Source organism: Symphalangus syndactylus, chromosome 1, assembly GCF_028878055.3.
Source record: "Symphalangus syndactylus isolate Jambi chromosome 1, NHGRI_mSymSyn1-v2.1_pri, whole genome shotgun sequence".
NCBI classification, from domain to species: domain Eukaryota; kingdom Metazoa; phylum Chordata; class Mammalia; order Primates; family Hylobatidae; genus Symphalangus; species Symphalangus syndactylus.
Genome location: NC_072423.2, coordinates 94,654,545 through 94,676,581, shown reverse-complemented (window position 1 = coordinate 94,676,581; position 22,037 = coordinate 94,654,545). Strand labels below are relative to the sequence as shown.

Below are 22,037 nucleotides of genomic sequence, written 5' to 3'. Positions count from 1 at the left end.
ACTGCAGATCCCAGCTGGCACCCAGTAAGGGCTGAGCCATGGGCACAGGGGCCTCACTGCCTGAGAGGAGCTCCCTGCTTGGTAGGAGGGAGACACTGATCCAGTGGTGTCTGGGACCTTGAAAGGGACCCAGTGCAGAGCAGGCGAAGGCAGGGAAAGTCACTAGGGGTGCAGAGGACGAGGGAGGCATTCTGAGGAGGCAACTCCAAGTGGGAGGCTCACTCGGGCTGGATAGTGCAAAGATGGAGGTTCAGGTCTAGGTTGTGCACCAGCTGTGCACTAAGTCATCCCCCCTGGGCCTCATGTCTTCATCTCTAATTGGCAATGACAATTCTTAGGCTGAGGCTTGAGTGGAAGATGCTTAGTGGAACACCCACCACTGTGGCTGGCACAGAGTGGGTGTTCGCAGGGCGGGTCCTTAATGCTCTAATATGGGGCAAGGAGCCCAGCGAGTCTTGAAGTCCGCGGGACATGAGTGCAAGTCCCATCCTTCACCTGGGACAAGTCTCTCAGCCTATCTGTGAAATGGGGTGATAGCAGCACCTCTTTCCTGCCTTTTTTTATATTTCCTTTTTTTGAGACAGGGTCTTGCTCTGTCACCCAGCCTGGAGTGCAGTGGCACGATCTCGGCTTACTGCAACCTCCACCTCTCGAGTTCAAGTGATTCTCCTGCCTCAGCCTCCTGAGTAGCTGGGATTACAGGCATTCACCACCATAGCCGGCTAATTTTTGTGTTTTTAGTAGAGATGGGGTTTTGTCATGTTGGCCAGGCTGGTCTGGAATTCCTGACATTAGGTGATCCACCCACCTTGGCCTCCTAAAGTGCTGGGATTACAGGCGTGAGCCACCGTGCCCGGCCTATTGTGGTATTATTACATACTATAAAATTCATTTTTTTTTTTTTTGAGGCGGAGTCTCGCTCTGTCGCCCAGGCTGGAGTGCAGTGGTGCGATCTCGGCTCACTGCAAGCTCCGCCTCCCAGGTTCACGCTGTTCTGCAGCCTCAGCCTCCCGAGTAGCTGGGACTACAGGCGCCCGCCACCACGCCAGGCTAATGTTTTTAGTAGAGATAGGGTTTCACTGTCTTAGCCAGGATGGTCTTGATCTCCTAACCTCGTGATCCACCCTCCTTGGCCTCCCAAAGAAAATTCACTTTTTTGAAGTGTACAATTCAGTGGGTTTTTGTATGTTTGCATAGTTGTGTGACCATCACTACTATCTAGTTTTAGAATATTTTCATTATCCCAAAGAAAACCCAGACCCCATTAGCAGACACTCCCCATTCCCCACCTTCATCTGGCAACCATTAATCTACTTTCTGTTTTTCTGGGTTTGCCTATTCTGGTTATTTCATATAAATGGAATACGTGGGCGCAGTGGCTCACGCCTGTAATCCAAGCACTTTGGGAGGCCGAGGTGGGTGGATCACCTGAGGTCAGGAGTTCAAGACCAGCCTGACCAATATGGTGAAACCCCATCTCTGCTAAAAATACAAAATTAGCCAGGTGTGGTGGCAGGTGCCTGTAATCCCAGCTACTCCGGAGCCTGAGGCAGGAGAATTGCTTGAACCTGGGAGGCAGAGATTGCGGTGAGCTGAGATCATGCCATTGCACTCCAGCCTGGGCAACAAGAGCGAAACTCCATCTAAAAAAAATAAAAAATAAATAGAATATGTGACTTTTTGTGTCTGGCTTCTTTCACTTCACATAGTAGTTTCAACAATTCACCTATATTGTGGCATGCATCAGTACTTCATTCCTTTTTATGGCTGAATAATGTTCCACTGTGTGGATGTACTGCGTCTTGTTATTCATCAGTTGACGGATTTTGTGTTGTTTCTGCATTTGGCTCTCATATATAGTGCAGCTATAAACGCTGCGTACAGATTTGTGTGTGTGTACATATCTTTTCAATTATCAATTATCCTAGGTATGTATACCTAGGAGTGAAATTGTCAGGTCATGTGATAACATTTTGAGGAACTGCCTGGCCATTTTCCACCAACAGTGCATGAGGGCTCCAGTTTCTCCGTATCTTTGCCAACACTTGTTATTGTCTTTCTCGTTTTAAAGAGGTATTATTATTATTACTATTTTTGAGATGAAGTCTCACTTTGTCGCCCAGGCTAGAGTGCAATGGCACGATCTCGGCTCATTGCAACCTCTGCCTCCCGGGTTCAAGAGATTATTCTGCCTCAGCCTCCCAAGTAGCTGGGATTAGAGGCACGTGCCACTACACCAGCTAATTTCTTTGTGTTTTTGTAGAGACGGGGTTTCACCATGTTGGCCAGGCTGGTCTTGAACTCCTGACCTTGTGATCTGCCCACCTCGGCCTCCCAACGTGTTGGGGTTACAGGCGTGAGCCACCGCGTCGGGCCTATTATTATTATTTTTAAAGATGGAGTCTTGCTCTGTCACCCAGGCTGGAGTGCAGCAGTGTGATCTGGGCTCACTGCAACCTCCACCTCCCGAGTTCAAGCGATTCTCCTGCCTCAGGCTCCTGAGTAGCTGCGACACAGGCACGCGCAACCACGCCTGGCTAATTTTTATATTTTTAGTATAGACGGGGTTTCACCATGTTGTCCAGACTGGTCTCGAACTCCTGACCTCAGGTGATCCACCTGCCTCGGCCTCTCAAAGTGCTGGGATTACAGGCGTGAGCCACCGCGCCCGGCCCCTAAAGAGCTATTATTTAACCTTCTGGCCCCAGCAGCTGGGAGAGATGGTGGGGGTAGAGTGGGGAGGAGCAGGCACTGCGCAGTTCACCTGAGCCCCAGGCGCTCGCCTCGGGACCCACCAGCACGTCCTCTCCTCGGCAGGCTCCTTCCCCGGGGTCACGTGGAGGGCGACTGCGGGGATAAGCAGGGATGGCAAAGGGAAAGGAAGGGCGGGCCCCAGGCGGGGGATCCCCGGACACGCAGCGCTTTCCTGCCTGGCCCCGCCCAGAGACGTGGGCAAATAGGCCACGCCCCTTCCTGGGAGCCAGTCCCGCCCATACTCCGCCCCCAAGGACACGCCCCCACTTGGGGCGGAGGCGGAAACCAGGCGGGGGGCGCGGGTGCGAGGAGGTCGAGGAGGCGCGTTGGCACCCGACTCTGGCATCCCTCACGTCCGACATCAGCCCTACCCTCCTTCTCAGGGGCTTCCATTCATTTTGTGCCAAAAGGCAACTGCCGCCCTCACCCCCAAACTTGTAGCTTTGTGGATGGAGGGTGTGGGGGAGGCCGTGTGCAGTGAAAGGACCACCTGGCTGAAGACGGTCCCGGGGGTGGAGGGCAGGAGGGAGCGAGAAGGACAGTTCTGCTCCTGGGAACCTCTCGTTCCTGGGCGAGGGTCTGGGGACCCTGGATGAAGTTTTAGGATCTTTTAGAATGACAGTCTGGGGCAGAGAATAAATTTTTGCAGGGAGCAGATTGAGGGTCTGGAGGACTGGGTTAGGTGGGCTCTAGGTACCCAGGACGATCTCGGGAGGCGCACAATGAGAATCTGGGGCTCCAGGATTACGGTGTGGGTGCACAGGATGAAATTCTGGGGGCGCAGATTAGGTAGGACCTAGGTGAGCAGGATGACATTTTTGACGAGCGTCTAGGGGCCCCCGGGTGAGTCTGGGGGCCTGGCATCAAGGTCAGGGCCCCAGGATCGAGCGCTGGGGGACCCTGGTCAGGCGCCGGGAGGCGGCTCCTGGCGGCGCCGCGGGGGACCGGGTAGGGGCCTGTGGCTGGCCGGGGGCGGAGAAGCGGGGGGTCGGGGTCCCTCCCCCTGGCGCGGGCTCAGGAATCCGCCGAAGGGCGGGCGGAGGCGCTGGGGTGGGCCGCGCCGCGGCAGGCGGGCGGGCGGGCGGGGGGCGCTTCCTGGGGCCGCGCGTCCAGGGAGCTGTGCCGTCCGCCCGTCCGTCTGCCCGCAGGCATTGCCCGAGCCAGCCAAGCCGCCAGAGCCGCGGGCCGCGGGGGCGTCGCGGGCCCAAGTGAGTGGCTGTGACCGTCCGTGGAGGAGGGCGCGGGCCGGAGTCTCGGCCGAGTCCGCGGCAGCGTAGCGCCCACAGAGGCCCGCGCTCCTCGGCCTTCACCGCAGGGGTGTGGGGCGGGGACGGGGTGGCCAGGGCGGGAGGGCCTGGGACCCGGGCCTAGGACCTGGGCCTGTGAGGAGTCGGCCCCCAGCCCTGGGAGACCCCGAGGCCGAAGCACGGTCCTGAGCGGGCAGTGGCGGGGGCTGGGCTCGGGCTCCCGGTACAGGGAGTGGGGGTGCCGCGACAGAGGCCCCTGACCCGTGTCCACCATCTCGCAGCCCCAGGATGCTCCCCTGCGCCTCCTGCCTACCCGGGTCTCTACTGCTCTGGGCGCTGCTACTGTTGCTCTTGGGGTCAGCTTCTCCTCAGGATTCCGAAGAGTCCGACAGCTACACGGTGGGGACAGTGAGGGCCGCTGGCCTGGGACGGGAAGGGTAGGGAGGAAGAGACCGGGACCCCGGGGTGGCTGCGGCCGGGGAAGTCTTCCTCCCCTGGCTGGTGGAGGGCTGGGGGCCATTGTTTGGAGCAGGCCGGAGGGTGGCCAGGCTCAGGCCCTAGTCTTGGCCTGGCCAGTTGGAGGAGATCTTAGGGTGACCACTGGCCACTTCTGGTTCCCTTCCAGGAATGCACAGATGGCTATGAGTGGGACCCAGACAGCCAGCACTGCCGGGGTGTGTGTGCCTGTGGGACCAAACACCCCCAGGAACCCGGAAAGGGATTGATAGCTGCTTTCCAAGGGACAGCCCCACCTCCAAGAGCTGCCGTGGGAGCCCAGCAGCCCGTTCTATGCCCAGCTCTGCCATACGGAGGCCAGCTCTGGCTCTCTGGAGGCCAGTTGAGCTAGGGGTGGCCTCACCCTCTCCCAGAAACCCAGGAAACCTTGCCCCTACCCCTCAGAGGAGCTGGATCCTGTACACCTTCTCTGAACCACTCTCCTGTCCCAGCTCTTTGTCTCTTCACAACCTGGGAGGGTAGTGTCCCCAGGGGTGGGTAAGGAGGCCTTCCTCTTGGGCTGAGCTAGGGCTAGGGCCGTGGGGAGGGATGGAGACCCACTGGCAGGCCAAGAATGAGGGCAACAGTGGGAACAGATGCCCCACCTCCAGCCTTGGCCAACCCTAGGGAGGGGTCCTGAGCAGGCAGACAGCTTGTTGAGCAGAGTGGGAAGGCTTTGCTGGGGCCACACATCTCAGAGAAGGCCGAGCTGGGTTCCTGCCTCCGCTCCCTCCAGGGCCAGCCCAGGAGACTGGCTGTGCCCAGCAGGCCCCTCTCTGCAGATGTCAACGAGTGTCTGACCATCCCTGAGGCCTGCAAGGGGGAAATGAAGTGCATCAACCACTACGGGGGCTACTTGTGCCTGCCCCGCTCCGCTGCCGTCATCAATGACCTACACGGCGAGGGACCCCCGCCACCAGTGCCTCCCGCTCAACACCCCAACCCCTGCCCACCAGGCTATGAGCCCGACGATCAGGAGAGCTGTGTGGGTGAGTGGGGACTGCTCTGGTGCCTGGCTTCCAGTCCTCTCACCAGGCGTCTTAAACTCAGACCTCATGTTCCTCCCCGGCTCAAAAGGGCCACTGGTGACGTCCACACCCTCATCCAGACACTCATGTTGTTTAGGACCTGCCACAGGTGGCCCCAGCTTGTGTGCCACTGCTCCAGCCAGCTCTCGGCCCCTCCCCTCGGTTGCTGCAGAGACACTGCAGGAACTCTGCCTTCCAGTGTCTGTCCCCTGGGAGCCGCAGGCCTTGGAGGAAGGAGAGTCCAGGAATCAGTGTTGCTGGGGGTGTGTGGACACGACCTTATTTCCTATGCAACCCCCAACATGCAGTTTTAGAGGTTAGGGGTGCCTTTCCTGTTGGCTCCAGGCTGGTGAACTCTTACGTGTGCTGTTGAGAGAACCAAATCCAAGTGTTGGAACTATCTGTCATGGGTGGTGTGCGGGATCCCAGGCAGGGACTGAGTGGTGTCTCTTGCAGATGTGGACGAGTGTGCCCAGGCCCTGCACGACTGTCGCCCCAGCCAGGACTGCCATAACTTGCCTGGCTCCTATCAGTGCACCTGTCCTGATGGTTACCGCAAGATCGGGCCCGAGTGTGTGGGTGAGTCCAGGAAGCAGCTTCTCTAGTCCCAGCTTTGTGCTCCTGGTCTGGCACTTGCCCTAGCACCTGACCCCCATTCAACCCAGGCTTCACCCCTGGCCCCTGCCACCTCACCCTCCTGTCATCAGACACAGAGGACTTTAGGGGGGTGCGTTTAGGAGGTGTCCTGGCTGACCCTGCCTAATTCAGCTCCCTAGACACAGGATTATGGGTGGTGAAGCCTTGAGTCCCAGGCGGCTCGAGCCCACCTGCCCTCTGCCCTCTGCCCTCCGCCCTCCTTCTGCCTCTATCCCAGACATAGACGAGTGCCGCTACCGCTACTGCCAGCACCGCTGCGTGAACCTGCCTGGCTCCTTCCGCTGCCAGTGCGAGCCGGGCTTCCAGCTGGGGCCTAACAACCGCTCCTGTGTGGGTGAGGCTGGGCCGGGCCAGGCTCCTGGGTCCTGGGCAGGGAGGTGTGAGGTGGGAGCGCTCCCTTCTTGACCAGCCCAGGTAGAGTGGAGGCTCTGGGCTGCTCCTCCGCTTTCATCCTTCCTGTTTCCTGGCACCCCCAGATGTGAACGAGTGTGACATGGGGGCTCCATGCGAGCAGCGCTGCTTCAACTCCTATGGGACCTTCCTATGTCGCTGCCACCAGGGCTATGAGCTGCACCGGGATGGCTTCTCCTGCAGTGGTGAGAGCTCCATCCCTGCTGCGTACTCCTCCGTGGGCCCCCAGGCCCTAGCTATGCCGTGCCTCCTGCCACACAGTTCTCCATTTGAGGCCTCCGCGTCCTGTCACTGTGCACTCAGCTGCCGCCTGGGTACTCCACACCGGCTGGCTGTGGAGCACTCCCAGGCTAGTGGGGGAGGCACAAAGAGAGGCAGCTAGGTCCTTACTGAAGCCTACTGGGGAGACTGAGGATGTGGGTGCCACCCGTCCCACGTGTCAGGCTCACCTGCATTTACCTGCATTTGAATTTTGCACTAGGACAAGTCACTCTTCTCTCTGAGCCTGTTTCTTCTTCTATAAAGTGGGTTGTCTTGAGGATTAGGTGAGAGTGTGATAGATGGGCTCCAGCAAGTCTCAAGCTGCAGTGCTTTAAAGTGAATGAACTGCCACTTAATGAGAACCTGCCCTCGTAGTGTATTCCCTGACACACTTGGCCTCCTTCCTCTCAAGAATCCTAGGAGGTATGATTTTCTCCTTCCTCTACAAAATGAGGACATTCATACCTCCCTCCATGTTTGTTGGGAGGATTACATAAAAATAATCACAAAGTCCTGGGTAAATGGTGACTTTCATTATTCAGCTAAGAGAGGTTAAGTGGCCTGCCCAAGCTCATACAGCCAGGATGAGATGGGGCCAGGGCTCGATCCCAGACTTCTTATACCCTGTAAACTGGCATGTACCCCCTATGTTATGCTTTGCTGCAGGATGAGGACTCACTGCCACCTGGCAGCATGAGGGGAACAAGAGAAAGGAAATATTCTCCCAGTGAAGTTCACAGTTAGCTGGAGGTGACCACTGGGTGCTCGGGCTGACTGTGGGTTGCAGGAATTGGGCGTTACAGCACAGGCCAGACCCACAAAACTCATCTAGTCTAACACACTCATCTTACTGATTGGGAAAATAAGATTCCCCTAGATCAGCTGGTGGGATTCACACCCAAGCGTCTAGATTCCCAGTAACTTATTGAGTGTTTCTTCCAGTTCTGGGCAGAGAGAAGTCTGTGAGCTGGGGCAGCCTGGGCAAGCTTTCTTTGAACCCTCCATCTCCCGGCTGAGCTTGTGGCTTGTCTCATCCCCCTGTCTTCCTACATTCAGTCTAACATGGGGCTGGGCCTTCTTGGGAAACGTCTGTGGGACCGAATGGTGAGGAATGCCCTTGACCCGGGGTCCCCAACCCCATGCTTCCTCAGATATTGATGAGTGTAGCTACTCCAGCTACCTCTGTCAGTACCGCTGCGTCAACGAGCCAGGCCGTTTCTCCTGCCACTGCCCACAGGGTTACCAGCTGCTGGCCACACGCCTCTGCCAAGGTACAGGTTGCCCGGGTGGGATGGGCAGGACGGTGTCAGGAGCTGGCAGCCTGACGCCCCCGATTCCAGCCCCTCTCCCCTGGCACAGACATTGACGAGTGTGAGTCCGGTGCGCACCAGTGCTCCGAGGCCCAAACCTGTGTCAATTTCCATGGGGGCTACCGCTGCGTGGACACCAACCGCTGCGTGGAGCCCTACATCCAGGTCTCTGACAAGTGAGTCAATTCGATGCCAGGCCCCCACAGAAACTACGTCTCCCAGGGGGCTTTGGGGCCGACTGGCATCTGTTCAGACCAGCGAGTGCCCCTGAGGGATGATGGGAATCACAGTCCTTTATGACAACCAGTCACAGGGGTGGGGAGGGTCCTTTTAGGATTCCCTCCCTTTGTAGGGCAGGAGAAATTGGGGGGACGGGCAAGGAGCTCATTCGTGTCCCCCACCTCGGGGTCTCTAGCCGCTGCCTCTGCCCGGCCTCCAACCCTCTGTGTCGAGAGCAGCCTTCATCCATTGTGCACCGCTACATGACCATCACCTCGGAGCGGAGTGTGCCCGCTGACGTGTTCCAGATCCAGGCGACCTCCGTCTACCCCGGTGCCTACAATGCCTTTCAGATCCGTGCTGGAAACTCGCAGGGGGACTTTTACATTAGGGTAAGGTTTCTGCAACCCTCAGCTGACATGCACAATCTAAAACTGAACTCCAGGACGCCTTAAGGGGGAACTCGGCCAGGCTGCTATGCCCGACTCCTCCCCAAAGCCCCGCCCCCGGGAGGGGGGGTTTCTGTAAGAAGACGGGGTACTCTAAACTCCCGTGGTGCAAAGGGCAGACGGTTAAATGCAATTCTAACGAAGCACTCGGACATGGGAGTTTGAGTCCCGGTACTGGTTTTCCATATCTGATCTCAGTTTCTTCACCCACAAACCAAGGAAATGGCGTATGCAGAGGCCTGGGGTCAGAAAGTCCACTCCTTGCTGGTGGATCTGTTAGGTGGGAGGGGGCCGGGGTGGCTCACAGTGAGCTGCTCACAGTGACTGGCAGTGGCATGCATGGGTCTCAGCAGGAGAAGGGGTTTGTCTAGTACCAGCGCTTCTCTTTCATTTTGAAATTGAATGCTCTGAAGGAAGTCTGCTCACTTTGGGTCACCAAAGGTCCCACCACTCCCAAGAGCCACATGTGGCCTTGAATCATCAGTTAGCCTGGGTCAGACAGAACGAGCTGGAAAGGGTGGGAAGAGCCCCAGCAGATTTCTGAGGGCAGGACCCTGGGTGGGGGAGGAGAGACGTCGAGGGTGTCAAAGAGCTGCATGAGAGCCCGGGGTCGCAGCCTGGCCAGGGCTGTTCCTCTGCCTCACGGCCACGGGGCAGGGAGGTGATGCTGGGGGGCAGGGGCCTAGCACACAGGCTGACACAATATATATGTCCCCCCACCCACTGCCCTGCAGCAAATCAACAACGTCAGCGCCATGCTGGTCCTCGCCCGGCCAGTGACGGGCCCCCGGGAGTACGTGCTGGACCTGGAGATGGTCACCATGAATTCCCTCATGAGCTACCGGGCCAGCTCTGTACTGAGGCTCACCGTCTTTGTGGGGGCCTACACCTTCTGAGGAGCAGGAGGGAGCCACCCTCCCTGCAGCTACCCTAGCTGAGGAGCCTGTTGTGAGGGGCAGAATGAGAAAGGCAATAAAGGGAGAAAGAAAGTCCTGGTGGCTGAGGTGGGTGGGTCACACTGCAGCAAGCCTCAGGCTGGGGCAGGGTGGCACTTGGGGGGGCAGGCCAAGTTCACCTAAATGGGGGTCTCTATATGCTCAGGCCCAGGGGGCCCCATTGACAGGAGCTGGGAGCTTTGTACCATGAGCTTCAGTCACCCCGAGAGGAGAGGAGGTAACGAGGAGGGCGGCCCAGGGATTTGGACTTGGCTGGCTTGTGGGGTCCTAAGAAACTCCACTCTCGACAGCGCCAGGAGGCCCTGGGTTCCATTCCTAACTCTGCCTCAAACTGTACATTTGGATAAGCCCTAGTAGCTCCCTGGGCCTGTTTTTCTATAAAACGAGGCAACTGGACTGTTAGTGGTTTTCAAGCTTTTCTTTTAGGAAGTTTTATTTATTTTTATTATTTTTATTTTCCCAATGAGCCCTTTGCACTCCTAAGGAAGTTTTATTTGATGAGGACCAACTGGTGACATAAAATCGATTCAAAGCTGCAATGCCCCACTGACTCCATCTCCCTGACCAGGGAATTCCAGGTCCTAAGCAGCTTTGTTTAAAAACCACTGGACCAGATGGTATCCCTGGTTCCTGCATATTTCATAAGATCCCCAGGGCTAGGCATCTTCTACATGACACATATGGCCGCAAACACTTAGATTCTAATTGTACCCCAAAAGATGTTGTTAAAAGGCTGGCTAGCCTGGGTTGGGGGACAGACGGGGGCTGGGGGCTGTTTCACGGCATAACCTCAGGTCAAGGGGCTGTAGCTGCAGTAGAGCTGGGATAAGGTCCTGCTCAGAGCAGGCCCCAGATTCCTGCAGGAAGAGAGGCAGCGAGGGTCACGCCCTGGGCCTAGGGCAGCCCCAGTTCCCGCCACTCCCTCCAGGTTCCGTCTCTTGCCCTCACCTCTGTAGACGCCCACACTTGATGGTGCTCAGCAGTGTCTCTTGTTCCTTGGGGGTGGCACAGGCATCATAGGCGGCCAGGAGGCTGGGGGGGCAGAGGTTTGAGTTTCTGAGGCTGACAGTGGCCCACTCTGGGCCAGCACCATGAGGGGCCAGGCAGAGGGGTCAGCATGGCATAGAAGAGTTGGGACACTGCCCCACTTCCTGAGTCTGGCACTCAAGGCCCCAGGCCAGCCTGGCTGTCCTCCCTCCCCATGGGAACTCTGGGGCAAAACCAGCAAAGGCTCCAAACCATCACCCTCACTCCCCTTAATGGCCCACCCCCCTTCTCCAGGAAGCCTCTGCTCCACCAGGTGGGACGTCTCCCTCCCTCCTGTGGCCTCCACTGCCTGGGACACTGTGTGGGCCTGCTGGCTTCCTCCCCACTTGACCTCCACGAGCACCCTGGGATCTGTCTATCTCTGGTCTGCAGAGCCCACAGAAGGCCAGGCCCCCTCCACGAAGCATGGATTAAGGTGAATTCCATGCACGGAGGGCAGGGGCTGAGGACACCTAAGGGCCCTTTAGGGCCTACCTGGCAGGGGTGCTGTATCGATCCACCAGGGCTGCTGCCTTCTCCCCACTCACTCCGCGCACCTGCATCAGCTGCCGGGCAAACACTTCTCGCACCGACTGGGCCTGGGTTCGGGGAAGGGCTGGATCAGTGGGGGTCTGGGCCAGGCCACGTCTGAGAAGCTGGGCAGAGACAGTACCTTATTCTTGATGGCTCCTGCGTTGAAGTCACTGAAGGTGAGGAGTGAGCAGAGAGGGTTTGGAGAGGGCATGGCCCCTGATTCAGGGTTCCCAGGGGTTCCCCAGGGGCGGCTGCGTAGGGTGTGGCCCTGAGGGAAGAAGGGACTGAGGCCAGGCTGGAGCTCGAAGGGACAACTCCAGCCAGCCCCTGCTCAGTCCTCAGCCTTGGGGGGCCAGCCTGAGAAATGGGGATCTCACCCACCTTGCTTCTTTTGGGGATGCACAGGGCCCAGGCAAGGTGAATTCCTTGTGGGCTCTGTCCCGACACTGGGAAAGGGGCCTCTGCTCACCTGGTAGAGTCTCTGCAGGCCCCGCGTCAAGAGGGCCAGGTAGGCGGCTGACTCCTTAATGTCTGCTGTGCGCTTCACAAAAAAGCCATCAATGACCTGGGGAAGAGGACCCAAGAGAGGGAAGGTGGCTCCTGGCCCAGACCATGAACCATGGACCACAGGGGCCCCTGCCTGCCTGGCCCTGCCCTCCCAGCTCACCTGAGTGTTGGTGACAGCCTGCAGCAGTGTGCTCTCAGGAAGGCTGAGGTTGTGGACTGAGCCATGCTCTTCCACCAGGTATACCCGGTGCTCCAGACCACAGCGCTTCAGCCGGAACTAGGGAAGTGGACAGAGTGGACAGTGAGGGTCTGGCTGGATGACCACATGCCTGGGCATCCATGATGTCACACTCAAAATGGTGCTGTGACCCTGTTCCCACCAGTTAGCCTCTGCATCCTCCCTAGCCTCTCCACCTGCCTCAGAGGGGCCTCCGCAGCTTTGCTCATGCTGACACTCTTGTCTAGAAAGCCCTTCCTCTATCTCTCAACACTGCCCATCCTTCAAGCCTCCCCTGGGCCAGTACAGTACATGGCCTCTGTGACTAGGGGTCCACCCAGCAGCAAGTACCAAGGTACAGCCTCTGTATTTCCACTCCTGGAGGTTTAAGCCTTGTTTGTCCAAGACTGCAGGGGCTGGGTACCCAAGAGGTCTTTAATATGCTCCTGAGCTCAGCCCAAGAATGCAGGTACCTGGCTTCCTACTGTGCGCCGGGATGGGCCTGTGGGGGTCTGATCCTGGAGCAGCCACAGGGTGGGTGTGGCTGGATTCCAAAGGGCTCTGCCTCAGGGAGGCTGCCAGAAGTGCCCCTGGATTGCTCTGGGCTGAAAAGGGGGCTTCAGAGCAGGCAGGGAAGCCTGGCAAACCCAGCAAAATTACCTTCTGCTCCCGGAAGCGGCCGTCAATGATGCTGCTGCAAAGATCATCCAGCCGCTTGCGCTCCACAATGTGGTCCAGTACCAACTCCCCAGGGCTTGCTGCTGACAAGCCAGCCGTTAGCTTACGATCCCCTACCCACCAGGCCCTGCCCCTGGCACCAGCGGGTCCACGGCCCTTCACCTGGGTCTCTAGGATTGGTCTCCTGTGCCACCCACACAAAATCCCCAACGTGCAGCTTGCGCACCGTGTGGGTCACGTGCAGCCGCTGTAGCTCTCGGAGCAGCTCTGGCCTGTGCCCGCCCCTGGAGTGGCAAGGAGGGAAGCCTAGATCAGGGCAGGGCAGTGCCTACCCCCCAGCCTCCTCCGATCATCTCCTTCGTTTCTCCCCACCTCACTCACCCCCGGGTCTCGCCAATGTCCACACACAACAGCACCCTGTACTCTCCAGGCCTCAGCTCCAGTGGCGGCTGCTGGACCCCTGCTTCACTGGCACTAAGTGGGGGGTGTCGGTATGTGAAGCCAGAACCCCTTGTGCCAGAGCAGTTGCCCCACACCCACGCCACCCGACACCCACCACCCACCCACAGTAGGGAGGCAGCCACAGCTCAGCTGCAGGTGATGGGTTGGGGCGGGGTTTTGGCCTCATTTCCCATCCCCTCCTCCCTGTTTTCCCCCCTCCTCCACCCTCCTCCTCACAGCTCTGCTGAAGCTGCTCCTGGCACTGCTGTCTCCTCCCCAGGAGACTCCTTGGGCCCGATGCCCACATTCAGCAAGCTCAGGCCTTCTGACTCGGCCAACTTCTGGGCCAGCTCCAGGCCCTCTGGGGTCAATGAGTACCTGGGAGACAGAGGGGATAAACACAGCTCTCCCTTCTTCACTCATTCCTGGCAGGCTCTCCTGCCTGCCCCCAGCTGGGCTGGCCTCACCACCCCCTTGGCACCCTGCACAAATGACCCCAGTGGCTCCTGCTCCTCCTGGTCTTCTTGGCTCTTAGAGCAGTTCCTTGGACCTGCTCAGTGCCATTCTCAGGTCTGCAAGAAGTGTGTCTCAGACAATTTCCTTCCTCCTGTCTTCACTAATGCTGTTTCCTCCTCCTCGGAATACTTATCCTGCATCTCTACCTGCCAAATCCTAAAACATGTCAAATGCTATCTCCTCTGAAAAGGCTTTCTCCTCCTCCAATAACCACTGCACCCTCCCCACCCCTGCTGCTGCAGTTTCACACCCTCCAGGTACTCCAACAGTGGGGGCTCCTGAGGAAAGGCCCACGCCCCCCAACCTCAACAGCATCAGCTCTGGGAGTTGCTGGGTGAGTCTCAGGCCCTACTAAGAAGATCATGCATGCTCTCCTGTATCTCCTGCAGTTGGCCCCACCTGGCTGGCTGGTGTGTCCTGAGGACCAGGTTCCTGTGGAGGAGGGAGCGGAGGGCTGGCCAGGGTCGAGCACTCCCAGGGGCTACCTGTGGATCAGAAAAGAGACCCTCAGAGAGCACCTGGTACCACAAGTCCACGTTCCCTGTGTCCCCAGCCACGGGCCACACACGGGCCCATTGCAAGAAAAGGCAGTCTTTGGTGGGCCCCAGAGCCACTTGGGCCTGTCCTCCCTGATCCCTGTGCTCACCCTGGGGGCCTTCTGAGCACACCTCTGCAGCAGCTCCTCCTTGGTTAAGAAGTGGTGGCCATTAGGATTCTGAAACCAAGGTAGAAAAGACAGGGTAGGCTCAGTGCCAGTGTTCCTCCTCATCCCGCTCAGGTGGCTGGGATAATCTTTGCCTGCCCTGCCCAGGCCAGGCCCCTCTGGGAACCTCCCACCCCACTGCCATGGTTCCGCCTCCCGGTGTAGCCCAGTACTCACCAGGTGCTCCCGGTAGAGTACCAGCAGTATCACTCGGGCTCCTGAGTGCTGAGCTGGCCAGTAGCTGCCAGAGCCTCCCGTTTTGGGCTGGGCGGGAACCTGAAAAATACAGAGGAGCTCTGAATGTGAAAGCCAGTCAGTCATCTTTGAATAAGTCCCCAGCAGGCTTTGTGGCCCTGCGTAAGTCACTCAGTTGTCTCTCAGTTTCATTCTCTGTAAAATGGGCCAGGTGATGGGATGACCTGCTGCAAATCTGGGATAAGAGAGCAGGCAGTTTCGGGCCAGCGGGTTGGGGTGTCTGCCCAGTCTGGCCTCAGTTCTGCCATGCGCTGCAGGACAGGTGTGATTAGACAGGAAAACTCAACAATGGTGACCCCGTAACTAACTGAGCTGGGCTCCCTAAGTAGCTTGATCATGGAATTCTATTGGCTGTTACCGATATTCCTATTCACAGGTTAAAATACTAAGTCGAAAAGAGAGTAAGTCATTTGCCCAAGGCCAGGCATCACTGGTGAGATTTGAACTCAGGCTCGCCAAATCCCTCAAGCCAGAAAATCATACTCCCGCACTCCCACTTTGCCTTCCACTCCCCTTGCCCCTTCCTCACTGGCATGGAAGAGTCCTGGACTTCCGCAGGTCGCCCCTGCGGGGCTGGACTGTTCTCTCCAGATAGTGAGCCCAGGGGATGGTCACCTGCGGGAGCAGAAGAGAGTTAACTCCACACTCCACGAATCCGGCAGCTGCGAGGGTCTGGGATGCAACCTGCTCAGATAGTTAAGTGAGACCGGTGAGGGAGGCTCACGTAGCGCCAGCCACTAGCCCGAGGCCGAACGGCAACTCGGACAGGAGTGGGGAGCTTAAAGCCAAGGGCTCCCAGCTGAGTACGGAGGCTGCACCTGGAGGAGGTAGGGGATCACCGACCCCTTTCTGAGGCGCTTACCGCCCGATGTTCGGTGCCGCTGCAGGCGCTCGTCCAGCATCCGGCAGAGCCCGTCTCCGAAGTGCTGTAGGATCTTAGCTTCCTTCCCGCTGCGCAGCGGCAGTGGGTACCGTCGGAGGGAACGCAGCGCCTGGCCGGGCAGGGGTAGGGTACCTGGTCAGGGCAGGCCTGACCTGGCCAGCAGCTTTTCCCATCGGGCCACGCCAGGACCCACCTTCTGAAACACGAAGCGCGTGCGGCGCCCGCTGCGGGTCGCCTCGTCCCGCCACTCGGTCAGCCAGCGAACGAAGAGCGGATTGGGACAGGAAGGCAGTGGGCGCTTCCGGCCCAGGCGGACCGGGGCCGCCATGAGCCCGAGAACGGGTCCACCGGCGCCCCACGCCCGCGGGACTGGGACGCCACCACTTCTGGAGTCGGGATTCGAACACCCGGCCCGGGGCGGGGCGGGGGAAGAGGGAGGCCGAGGGTGAGATCACGGGGCCCCAAACACTCGGGGCACTAACGAGAGGAGAGCCTGCGGCCGCCCTCCCACCCCTGCGCTGCTCTAAGTAGTTGGTCAGGGGCGCTGTCTCTAACGATCTTTCCCCTCGGCCTCACTCCAGCCAGCCTCTGGGACGCGCCCATTCCCAGCCCCCGGAGCCTGGACCGGCTCCTTCCTGTCACCCTAGATTCGAGAGCGGGGTCTTTGTGTAGGCGAGAGGAAGGCGGACAGCGCCCCCTGTGACGGGGAGGACTGGCTGGGCGGCTCTTAACGGACTAACCTGAACTTGGCCGCTCTAAGGTCTCTTAAGATTGCCAGCTTCAGCCTCAAGCTTGAAGGAGGCTGGAGATAGAGACTGGTCTTGAAAAGAATCCAGGAGAGGCGGGGGCTAGGAGACAAACGGGTGCAAACGTATTGGTGGGAAGGACCCCCAGAAATGGGTGCCGGGGATGAGGACACAAAGGTAAGGCAGGAGGAGCTGCAGGACCCTTGGAGGAAATGGTGATCCTCATCCCCGGGTGACAGGGCAAAGAGTGTGTGGTGGAGAGGAAGTCGGGGACGTGCCGAGAAGGCCCAAAATAGGACTTGGAAGGTCGGGGGTCAGAGGCCTAGAGGAAGGAGGACTGTAAGTAAGAGTTGCATGGGCATCCTGGCAGTTGGGGAGGCCTGAGATGGGCACGTGGTTGGGTTTGGGGGCGGAGGAGCAGGCTGCGGGTTAAGAAGCCCAGACACAGGTAGAGAGGAGAATACTTCGTCATTTTTGTGGCTAATCGGAAGTGGGAGACCCTCAGGGAGTTTGAAGATGGAAACCCTACAAAGGGCTTCAACCTGAGAAGCCTGAAGGACACGTAGAGCTGAGTTGGACACAGGCGGGTCGCCAGGGTTTGAAGCAGCAACCGGCCTCTAGCTGCTATGCCGGAAGTCGCGACACGCAGGTCTCCAGCCTGCAAGGAAGGGAGAGGTGGGCGCCAGCGCTCCAGGCCCGCCCCTCAGGACTGTCCTAGCCCACGGCCAGGCTAAATTGGACCAATGGGCTCCGGCTCCCGCCTCCCGCCCGCCGCGGCCTTATAAGGAGCCTGAAGCCGGCTGTCGGGCTGGCCCCGCCCCCTCGAGTCTCTTGTCCTAATAAGGACATCTAGGGCATCCCGCAGCTGGGGGCGGGCGGGAGCGCCTCTCCAGGGTAACTGCGAAGCCCCCTCCCTCTCCCCGTTGCTCTTGGAAACCCTAAGGCTCGGAAAAGGGGGCGCTAGCCTCCTCTTCAGGCAGGGTCGCTCGCGGGAGGCAGGGGTCAAGCTGCTGTCTCCACCTGGAGCGCCGGGAGTCCGGGCGGGGGCGGTGCTGTGGAATGTCCCCGACTACAACCCCCGGTATGCTCTGCAAGGTACCCCACTCCCAGGCATCGCTCTCCGTTTACCCGTTTACACCCTTAATTTCTTTATAGGATCAGGGTCCCCAGTTCCCTTTCTGGGTTTGCCTCTGACTTGTTTGCGACCCAGTCTTCTCTTCCTGCAGAGTGTGAGGCTGTGGTCACTGTTCTAGGACAACAAAATTATCCCGGAGTCCCCCGCTCGTTTCTTTTTTTTAAGGCATATACTACCACAGAACTTGTCTCAGTTTTTCGGGTGTTAGAATAACCATGTACCTGGCTATCAACTCGAGAGCTGGGTTCAAGTCTGGTTTAATATCTATTTCGTCTCATTGGCACGTAAATAAGTCTTGAATTGAATGCACAAACGCTCGTCTTTACCCTTTAACGCCTCATGACTTTGCCAAACATCTTGAAACAAGAACAAAGCTCTCAGAGATTTCCTTGTACCTTTCCCCTGTGCCTTTTCCACCTATTCTTATTTTACTGACGTTGCACATGGCCTTTTTTCAGGATACGAGAGTGGCTTTGCACATGCAGAGTACTAGTGTTTATCCGACTGACGACGCCTTCATACTTGTGATTTTTTTGCTTTAGGTCGGGATTCCAGGCTAATCAATAGTTGTTTCGATTCAGAAATGCAAAACCCTAACCTCACTCAAAAATTTCAGGCCAAGGGATCCAGATAATACCAGACAGGTCTTAAGAAAGCCGTTTTGCTGCGAGATAAAGAGCCGCTTAGTCGGGGATCGTTTTCGGGTCACTTTACTGAGCGCCGCCTCGCCGGGCTCAGAGCGGTTCCTGGGAAATTGGACCAATGGGCTCGCGCTGCGCGCTGCGGTGCCGCCCGGAGCCCGGGCCTACATTTCCCCGCATGCACTGCAGCTCGGGACCGGCCGGCGGGAAGACTCCGTTACCCAGCGAGCGAGGCGGCGGCGCAGAGCCGGCGGACTCCATTTCCCGTCGGCTCGCAGAGGGAGCGCCGGAAGCCCGCCCCACCCCTCATTGTGCGGCTTCTACTAAACGGAAGGGGCCGGGAGAGGCCGCGTTCAGTCGGGTCCCGGCAGCGGCTGCGGCGCTCTCGTCTTCGGCGGCTCTCGGTGCCCTCTCTTTTTCGTTTCCGGAAACATGGTGAGCCGCAGGCCACGGCGCCCGAGGGAGGCGGCTGTGGGTCGGTCGCCTGCGCGCGGGAGGCGACGGGGAAGCGACGTCCGCACCCCCTCCCCCAGCGCCCCGGGCGGGATGAGGGTCTCGCACGGAGGGGCAGGCGGTGCCGGAATGCGCGTGCGCGCCCGTGGGCGCCGGGGAGGGCCGTTCTGGACGTCGCTCGCGCGCCGCCTGGGCTCCCCTCCCCCACCTGCTGGTGCGCCCGCGCGGACACCGGCCGCGGGGGGAGGGGTCCGGGGCGCGCGCTGGGGCGCCCCTCGCGGAACGGCCGGCGTCGCGCGTTTCTTCTTAGGGGCGCGCTCTCGACTGGAGCACGCGGCGTCCAAACCCGGCCCGGGGGCGGCGAGGGAAAAGCGCGCGAGAGGTCTCGGCGCGCGCGCCCCACCCAAGGCTGTTCCTGTCTGCGCGTCACCCTCCCTTGGTAGCCGGGTCCGTCTCGGGAGCAGGTGGCAGGGATGCCTGCGCCCGGGAGCGGCGGGTGCTGGCGCGGCGAGGGGTGATGCTGGGAAGACGGGGTCCCGGTTGGGGCGTGGGTGCCTGCGATTAGGGCCTTGCACCGAAAGGCTTGGAGGGGGCATCGCGGAGACCGCGGCCCGTTCGGGAGCGCATCTAACGAGCTGCGTTCTCACCCGTGCATCGGGCAAGGGCTGGAACGGTGCTGTCTGTCGGCGCGTGCGCGCACGCTCAGGCCCGGCCGCCGATGCCGAAGCCCTGGGCCAGCGAGGCCTTCCCGGATGGGCCTGAGGGTGGAGCCGAGTTTAGGGAAGTGACCCAGGCGGGCACCGCCCGGAAACCACCCCGCCCCTTGTATACGGCCCGAGGGCTGAGAAAACCGAAGGTTATGTAGCTTGCCCAGGCTCCTGCCTGCAGCAGATGGGTCTGATAACACCTGTTGTTTTAGGGCGATTCCACAAGGTTAGGGACCTGGAGATGCTGCTGCCTCTCCGGTACGCGTTTCTGTATTGGGGAGGGGGCCGGGCCTAGCCGATCTCCTTTCCCCGCCCACTCCGGAAGAGGCCGAGTCACGTGGCCGGCTTCCTCTGCAGTTCCGGGGAGTTTGGGGGACCAGATTTACCTTGGATTGCCCCTCCCTCTCCTGGCTCGGGCACCCCCAAGCACGACGCAGAGTAGGAAGAGTTTAAAGACCTTGAGGCCTCTGGGCACTTGAGTTTGGCATGTTAATTTTTATCAGCGACTTTTGGGGCCTAGCACCATTCCCGGAAGAAGGGAGTTGTCGGGCAGGGTCCTTATTGGGGGTTGCGATTCTTGTGTTGGTTGGCAAAGAGCCTAGCAGGGAACAGGGGTCGTTTGTGTAGTAACTGTATTAAGCAGGTCTGGTGGGTTTGTTGTAACTGTTCAGTGTCCTTGGGGTCTCATCTAGCATTGTGGGGTCTTGGCTCTTTCTGAAGAGGAGTCTTGGCTCAGATGTTTGGGTCCTCCATATCTGAAGTTCTAAGTCACCAGTTTTATCCAAAGGCTGAGAGCAAGTACTGTGAGTAGCAAGTGAGTCAGTAGCCAGTGGATCTTTTAATTCTGGTTTCACATTTTGGTCAGGGCTCTGCTTTTCACGAGTTTTCCATTTCTATCCTGTAAAATGAGGGAAGGGGTTGTTGAACTAGGTGATCAGAGGCCATGGCTGCCATTCTGAGGTTGTGTCCCATCTGGTTCTTTGACAGTGGCTTGGGTGGGAAAACTAGTGACTTGCCTTGGGAAGGGCACTAGTGACCACTCGGGATGTGGACTGGAATCTTCTGAGAAAACAAGGGGCAGTTCCTTAGAATCCTTTTCTTGATGAGGTATACATGGCATGTCTCCTAGGCCTCCGGTGTGGCTGTCTCTGATGGTGTCATCAAGGTGTTCAACGACATGAAGGTGCGTAAGTCTTCAACGCCAGAGGAGGTGAAGAAGCGCAAGAAGGCGGTGCTCTTCTGCCTGAGTGAGGACAAGAAGAACATCATCCTGGAGGAGGGCAAGGAGATCCTGGTGGGCGATGTGGGCCAGACTGTCGACGACCCCTACGCCACCTTTGTCAAGATGCTGCCAGATAAGGACTGCCGCTACGCCCTCTATGACGCAACCTACGAGACCAAGGAGAGCAAGAAGGAGGACCTGGTTTTTATCTTCTGGTGAGCTCATTCTGGCACTTCTTCCTGTCACCTGCCCCCTTTCTCATGATGTGAATTTCTGTGGCTCCTGGTCAACCCAGATGTGTGGGTTTGGAGGGCGAGGGGGTTGTAACCAAAGACTCCTCACTGCCAGCCCAAGGGTTTCTCAAAGTCACCTATGGCTTTGCCGTTGCTGCGAGTTGCCTGACGCGTGTTTCTGTCCAGGGCCCCCGAGTCTGCGCCCCTTAAGAGCAAAATGATCTATGCCAGCTCCAAGGACGCCATCAAGAAGAAGCTGACAGGTAAGGGCCAGCATTGGTGCTGAGTGCTCCTCTGCTCTGGCCTTGGCTGCAGGGTAGGGTGAATGGCATGCAGAGGGGGTCCGCCCCCTTGTCTTCACTGCCTGCTTGTTCCTTCCATCTGCTTTGATTGGCTCCTTCCCAGCCACAGAAACTACTCCCACCCCAGTGCTTCCTGCTCACAGATGCTCCCCTTTCTTCTTTGCAGGGATCAAGCATGAATTGCAAGCAAACTGCTACGAGGAGGTCAAGGACCGCTGCACCCTGGCAGAGAAGCTGGGGGGCAGTGCCGTCATCTCCCTGGAGGGCAAGCCTTTGTGAGCCCCTTCTGGCCCCCTGCCTGGAGCATCTGGCAGCCCCACACCTGCCCTCGGGGGTTGCAGGATGCCCCCTTCCTGCCAGACCGGAGGGGCTGGGGGGATCCCAGCAGGGGGAGGGCAATCCCTTCACCCCAGTTGCCAAACAGACCTCCCACCCCCTGGATTTCCCTTCTCCCTCCATCCCTGACGGTTCTGGCCTTCCCAACCTGCTTTTGATCTTTTGATTCCTCTTGGGTTGAAGCAGACCAAGTTCCCCCCAGGCACCCCGGTTGTGGGGGAGCGCCTGTATTTTTTTTTAACAACATCCCCATTCCCCATCTGGTCCTCCCCCTTCCCATGCTGCCAACTTCTAACCGCAATAGTGACTCTGTGCTTGTCTGTTTAGTTCTGTGTATAAATGGAATGTTGTGGAGATGACCCCTCCCTGTGCCGGCTGGTTCCTCTCCCTTTTCCCATGGTCACTGCTACTCATGAAAGCAGGACCAGTAAGGGACCTTCGATTAAAAAAAAAAGACAATAATAAAAAGGCTCATTAATTGGATGTGTGTTTCAAGGTTGGGGCCCAGGAGACTTTGGGATTGGGGGTGCACTGGGATAATGGTGCTCTCTCCTCTGTACCCCACACCCAACCAGCCCCTGCACACCCTTATCTGGCTCCAATGACTGGCTGAGACGCCTTTCTGATGGTCACCATTATTCTGTTGGTGCTGTGATTAACACTGGACTGGCTGTTTAAGGAGTGGGTGCTGGCTACAGGGGTCTTCCAGCGGAAA

At 58.6% G+C, this 22,037-nt stretch overlaps 3 protein-coding genes across 14 annotated transcripts; 2 read left to right on the top strand and 1 right to left on the bottom strand.

The window, feature by feature from the left end:
* The first annotated feature begins 3,024 nt into the window (after positions 1-3,024).
* EFEMP2 (EGF containing fibulin extracellular matrix protein 2) lies at positions 3,025-10,183 on the top strand. Of its 3 annotated transcripts, XR_008653502.2 has the most exons (12): positions 3,778-3,962; positions 4,283-4,400; positions 4,627-4,675; positions 5,279-5,485; positions 5,981-6,103; positions 6,399-6,515; positions 6,658-6,777; positions 8,005-8,124; positions 8,213-8,339; positions 8,579-8,774; positions 9,566-9,835; positions 9,933-10,183. XR_008653502.2 is itself a non-coding variant. In XM_055259458.2 (11 exons), exons 2-11 carry the CDS (start codon positions 4,290-4,292, stop codon positions 9,725-9,727), a joined length of 1,332 nt encoding a protein of 443 aa, XP_055115433.1. In that variant the 5' UTR covers positions 3,025-3,164; positions 4,283-4,289; the 3' UTR covers positions 9,728-10,183. The 3 variants fall into 3 exon arrangements, 2 of the variants coding, with proteins under 2 accessions (XP_055115433.1, XP_055115340.1); XM_055259458.2 differs by lacking the exon at positions 3,778-3,962 and adding an exon at positions 3,025-3,164 and having other exon boundaries at positions 9,566-10,183; XM_055259365.2 differs by having other exon boundaries at positions 9,566-10,183.
* Positions 10,184-10,190: 7 nt separating this feature from the next.
* Positions 10,191-16,207, bottom strand: MUS81 (MUS81 structure-specific endonuclease subunit). Of its 6 annotated transcripts, none has more exons than XM_055259151.2 (16): positions 15,741-16,207; positions 15,527-15,656; positions 15,194-15,279; positions 14,587-14,685; positions 14,353-14,421; positions 14,106-14,191; positions 13,428-13,568; positions 13,131-13,223; positions 12,912-13,033; positions 12,732-12,829; positions 12,015-12,131; positions 11,817-11,912; positions 11,487-11,615; positions 11,309-11,412; positions 10,736-10,819; positions 10,191-10,644 (listed from the first exon to the last, which is right to left on the bottom strand). In XM_055259151.2, exons 1-16 carry the CDS (start codon positions 15,873-15,875, stop codon positions 10,578-10,580), a joined length of 1,656 nt encoding a protein of 551 aa, XP_055115126.1. In that variant the 5' UTR covers positions 15,876-16,207; the 3' UTR covers positions 10,191-10,577. The 6 variants fall into 6 exon arrangements, 5 of the variants coding, with proteins under 5 accessions (XP_055115126.1, XP_055115043.1, XP_063499165.1 ...); XM_055259068.2 differs by having other exon boundaries at positions 12,732-12,832; positions 15,741-16,170; XM_063643095.1 differs by lacking the exon at positions 11,487-11,615 and having other exon boundaries at positions 11,309-11,469; positions 12,732-12,832; positions 15,741-16,170.
* A 45-nt stretch (positions 16,208-16,252) lies between these two features.
* CFL1 (cofilin 1) lies at positions 16,253-21,805 on the top strand. 5 transcript variants are annotated; one of them, XM_055259896.2, is made up of 4 exons: positions 16,253-16,470; positions 20,359-20,666; positions 20,871-20,947; positions 21,153-21,805. In XM_055259896.2, exons 1-4 carry the CDS (start codon positions 16,444-16,446, stop codon positions 21,263-21,265), a joined length of 525 nt encoding a protein of 174 aa, XP_055115871.1. In that variant the 5' UTR covers positions 16,253-16,443; the 3' UTR covers positions 21,266-21,805. The 5 variants fall into 5 exon arrangements, with proteins under 5 accessions (XP_055115871.1, XP_063499329.1, XP_055116014.1 ...); XM_063643259.1 differs by lacking the exon at positions 16,253-16,470 and adding an exon at positions 16,513-16,632; XM_055260039.2 differs by lacking the exon at positions 16,253-16,470 and adding an exon at positions 17,311-17,374.
* The last annotated feature ends 232 nt before the right edge of the window (positions 21,806-22,037 follow it).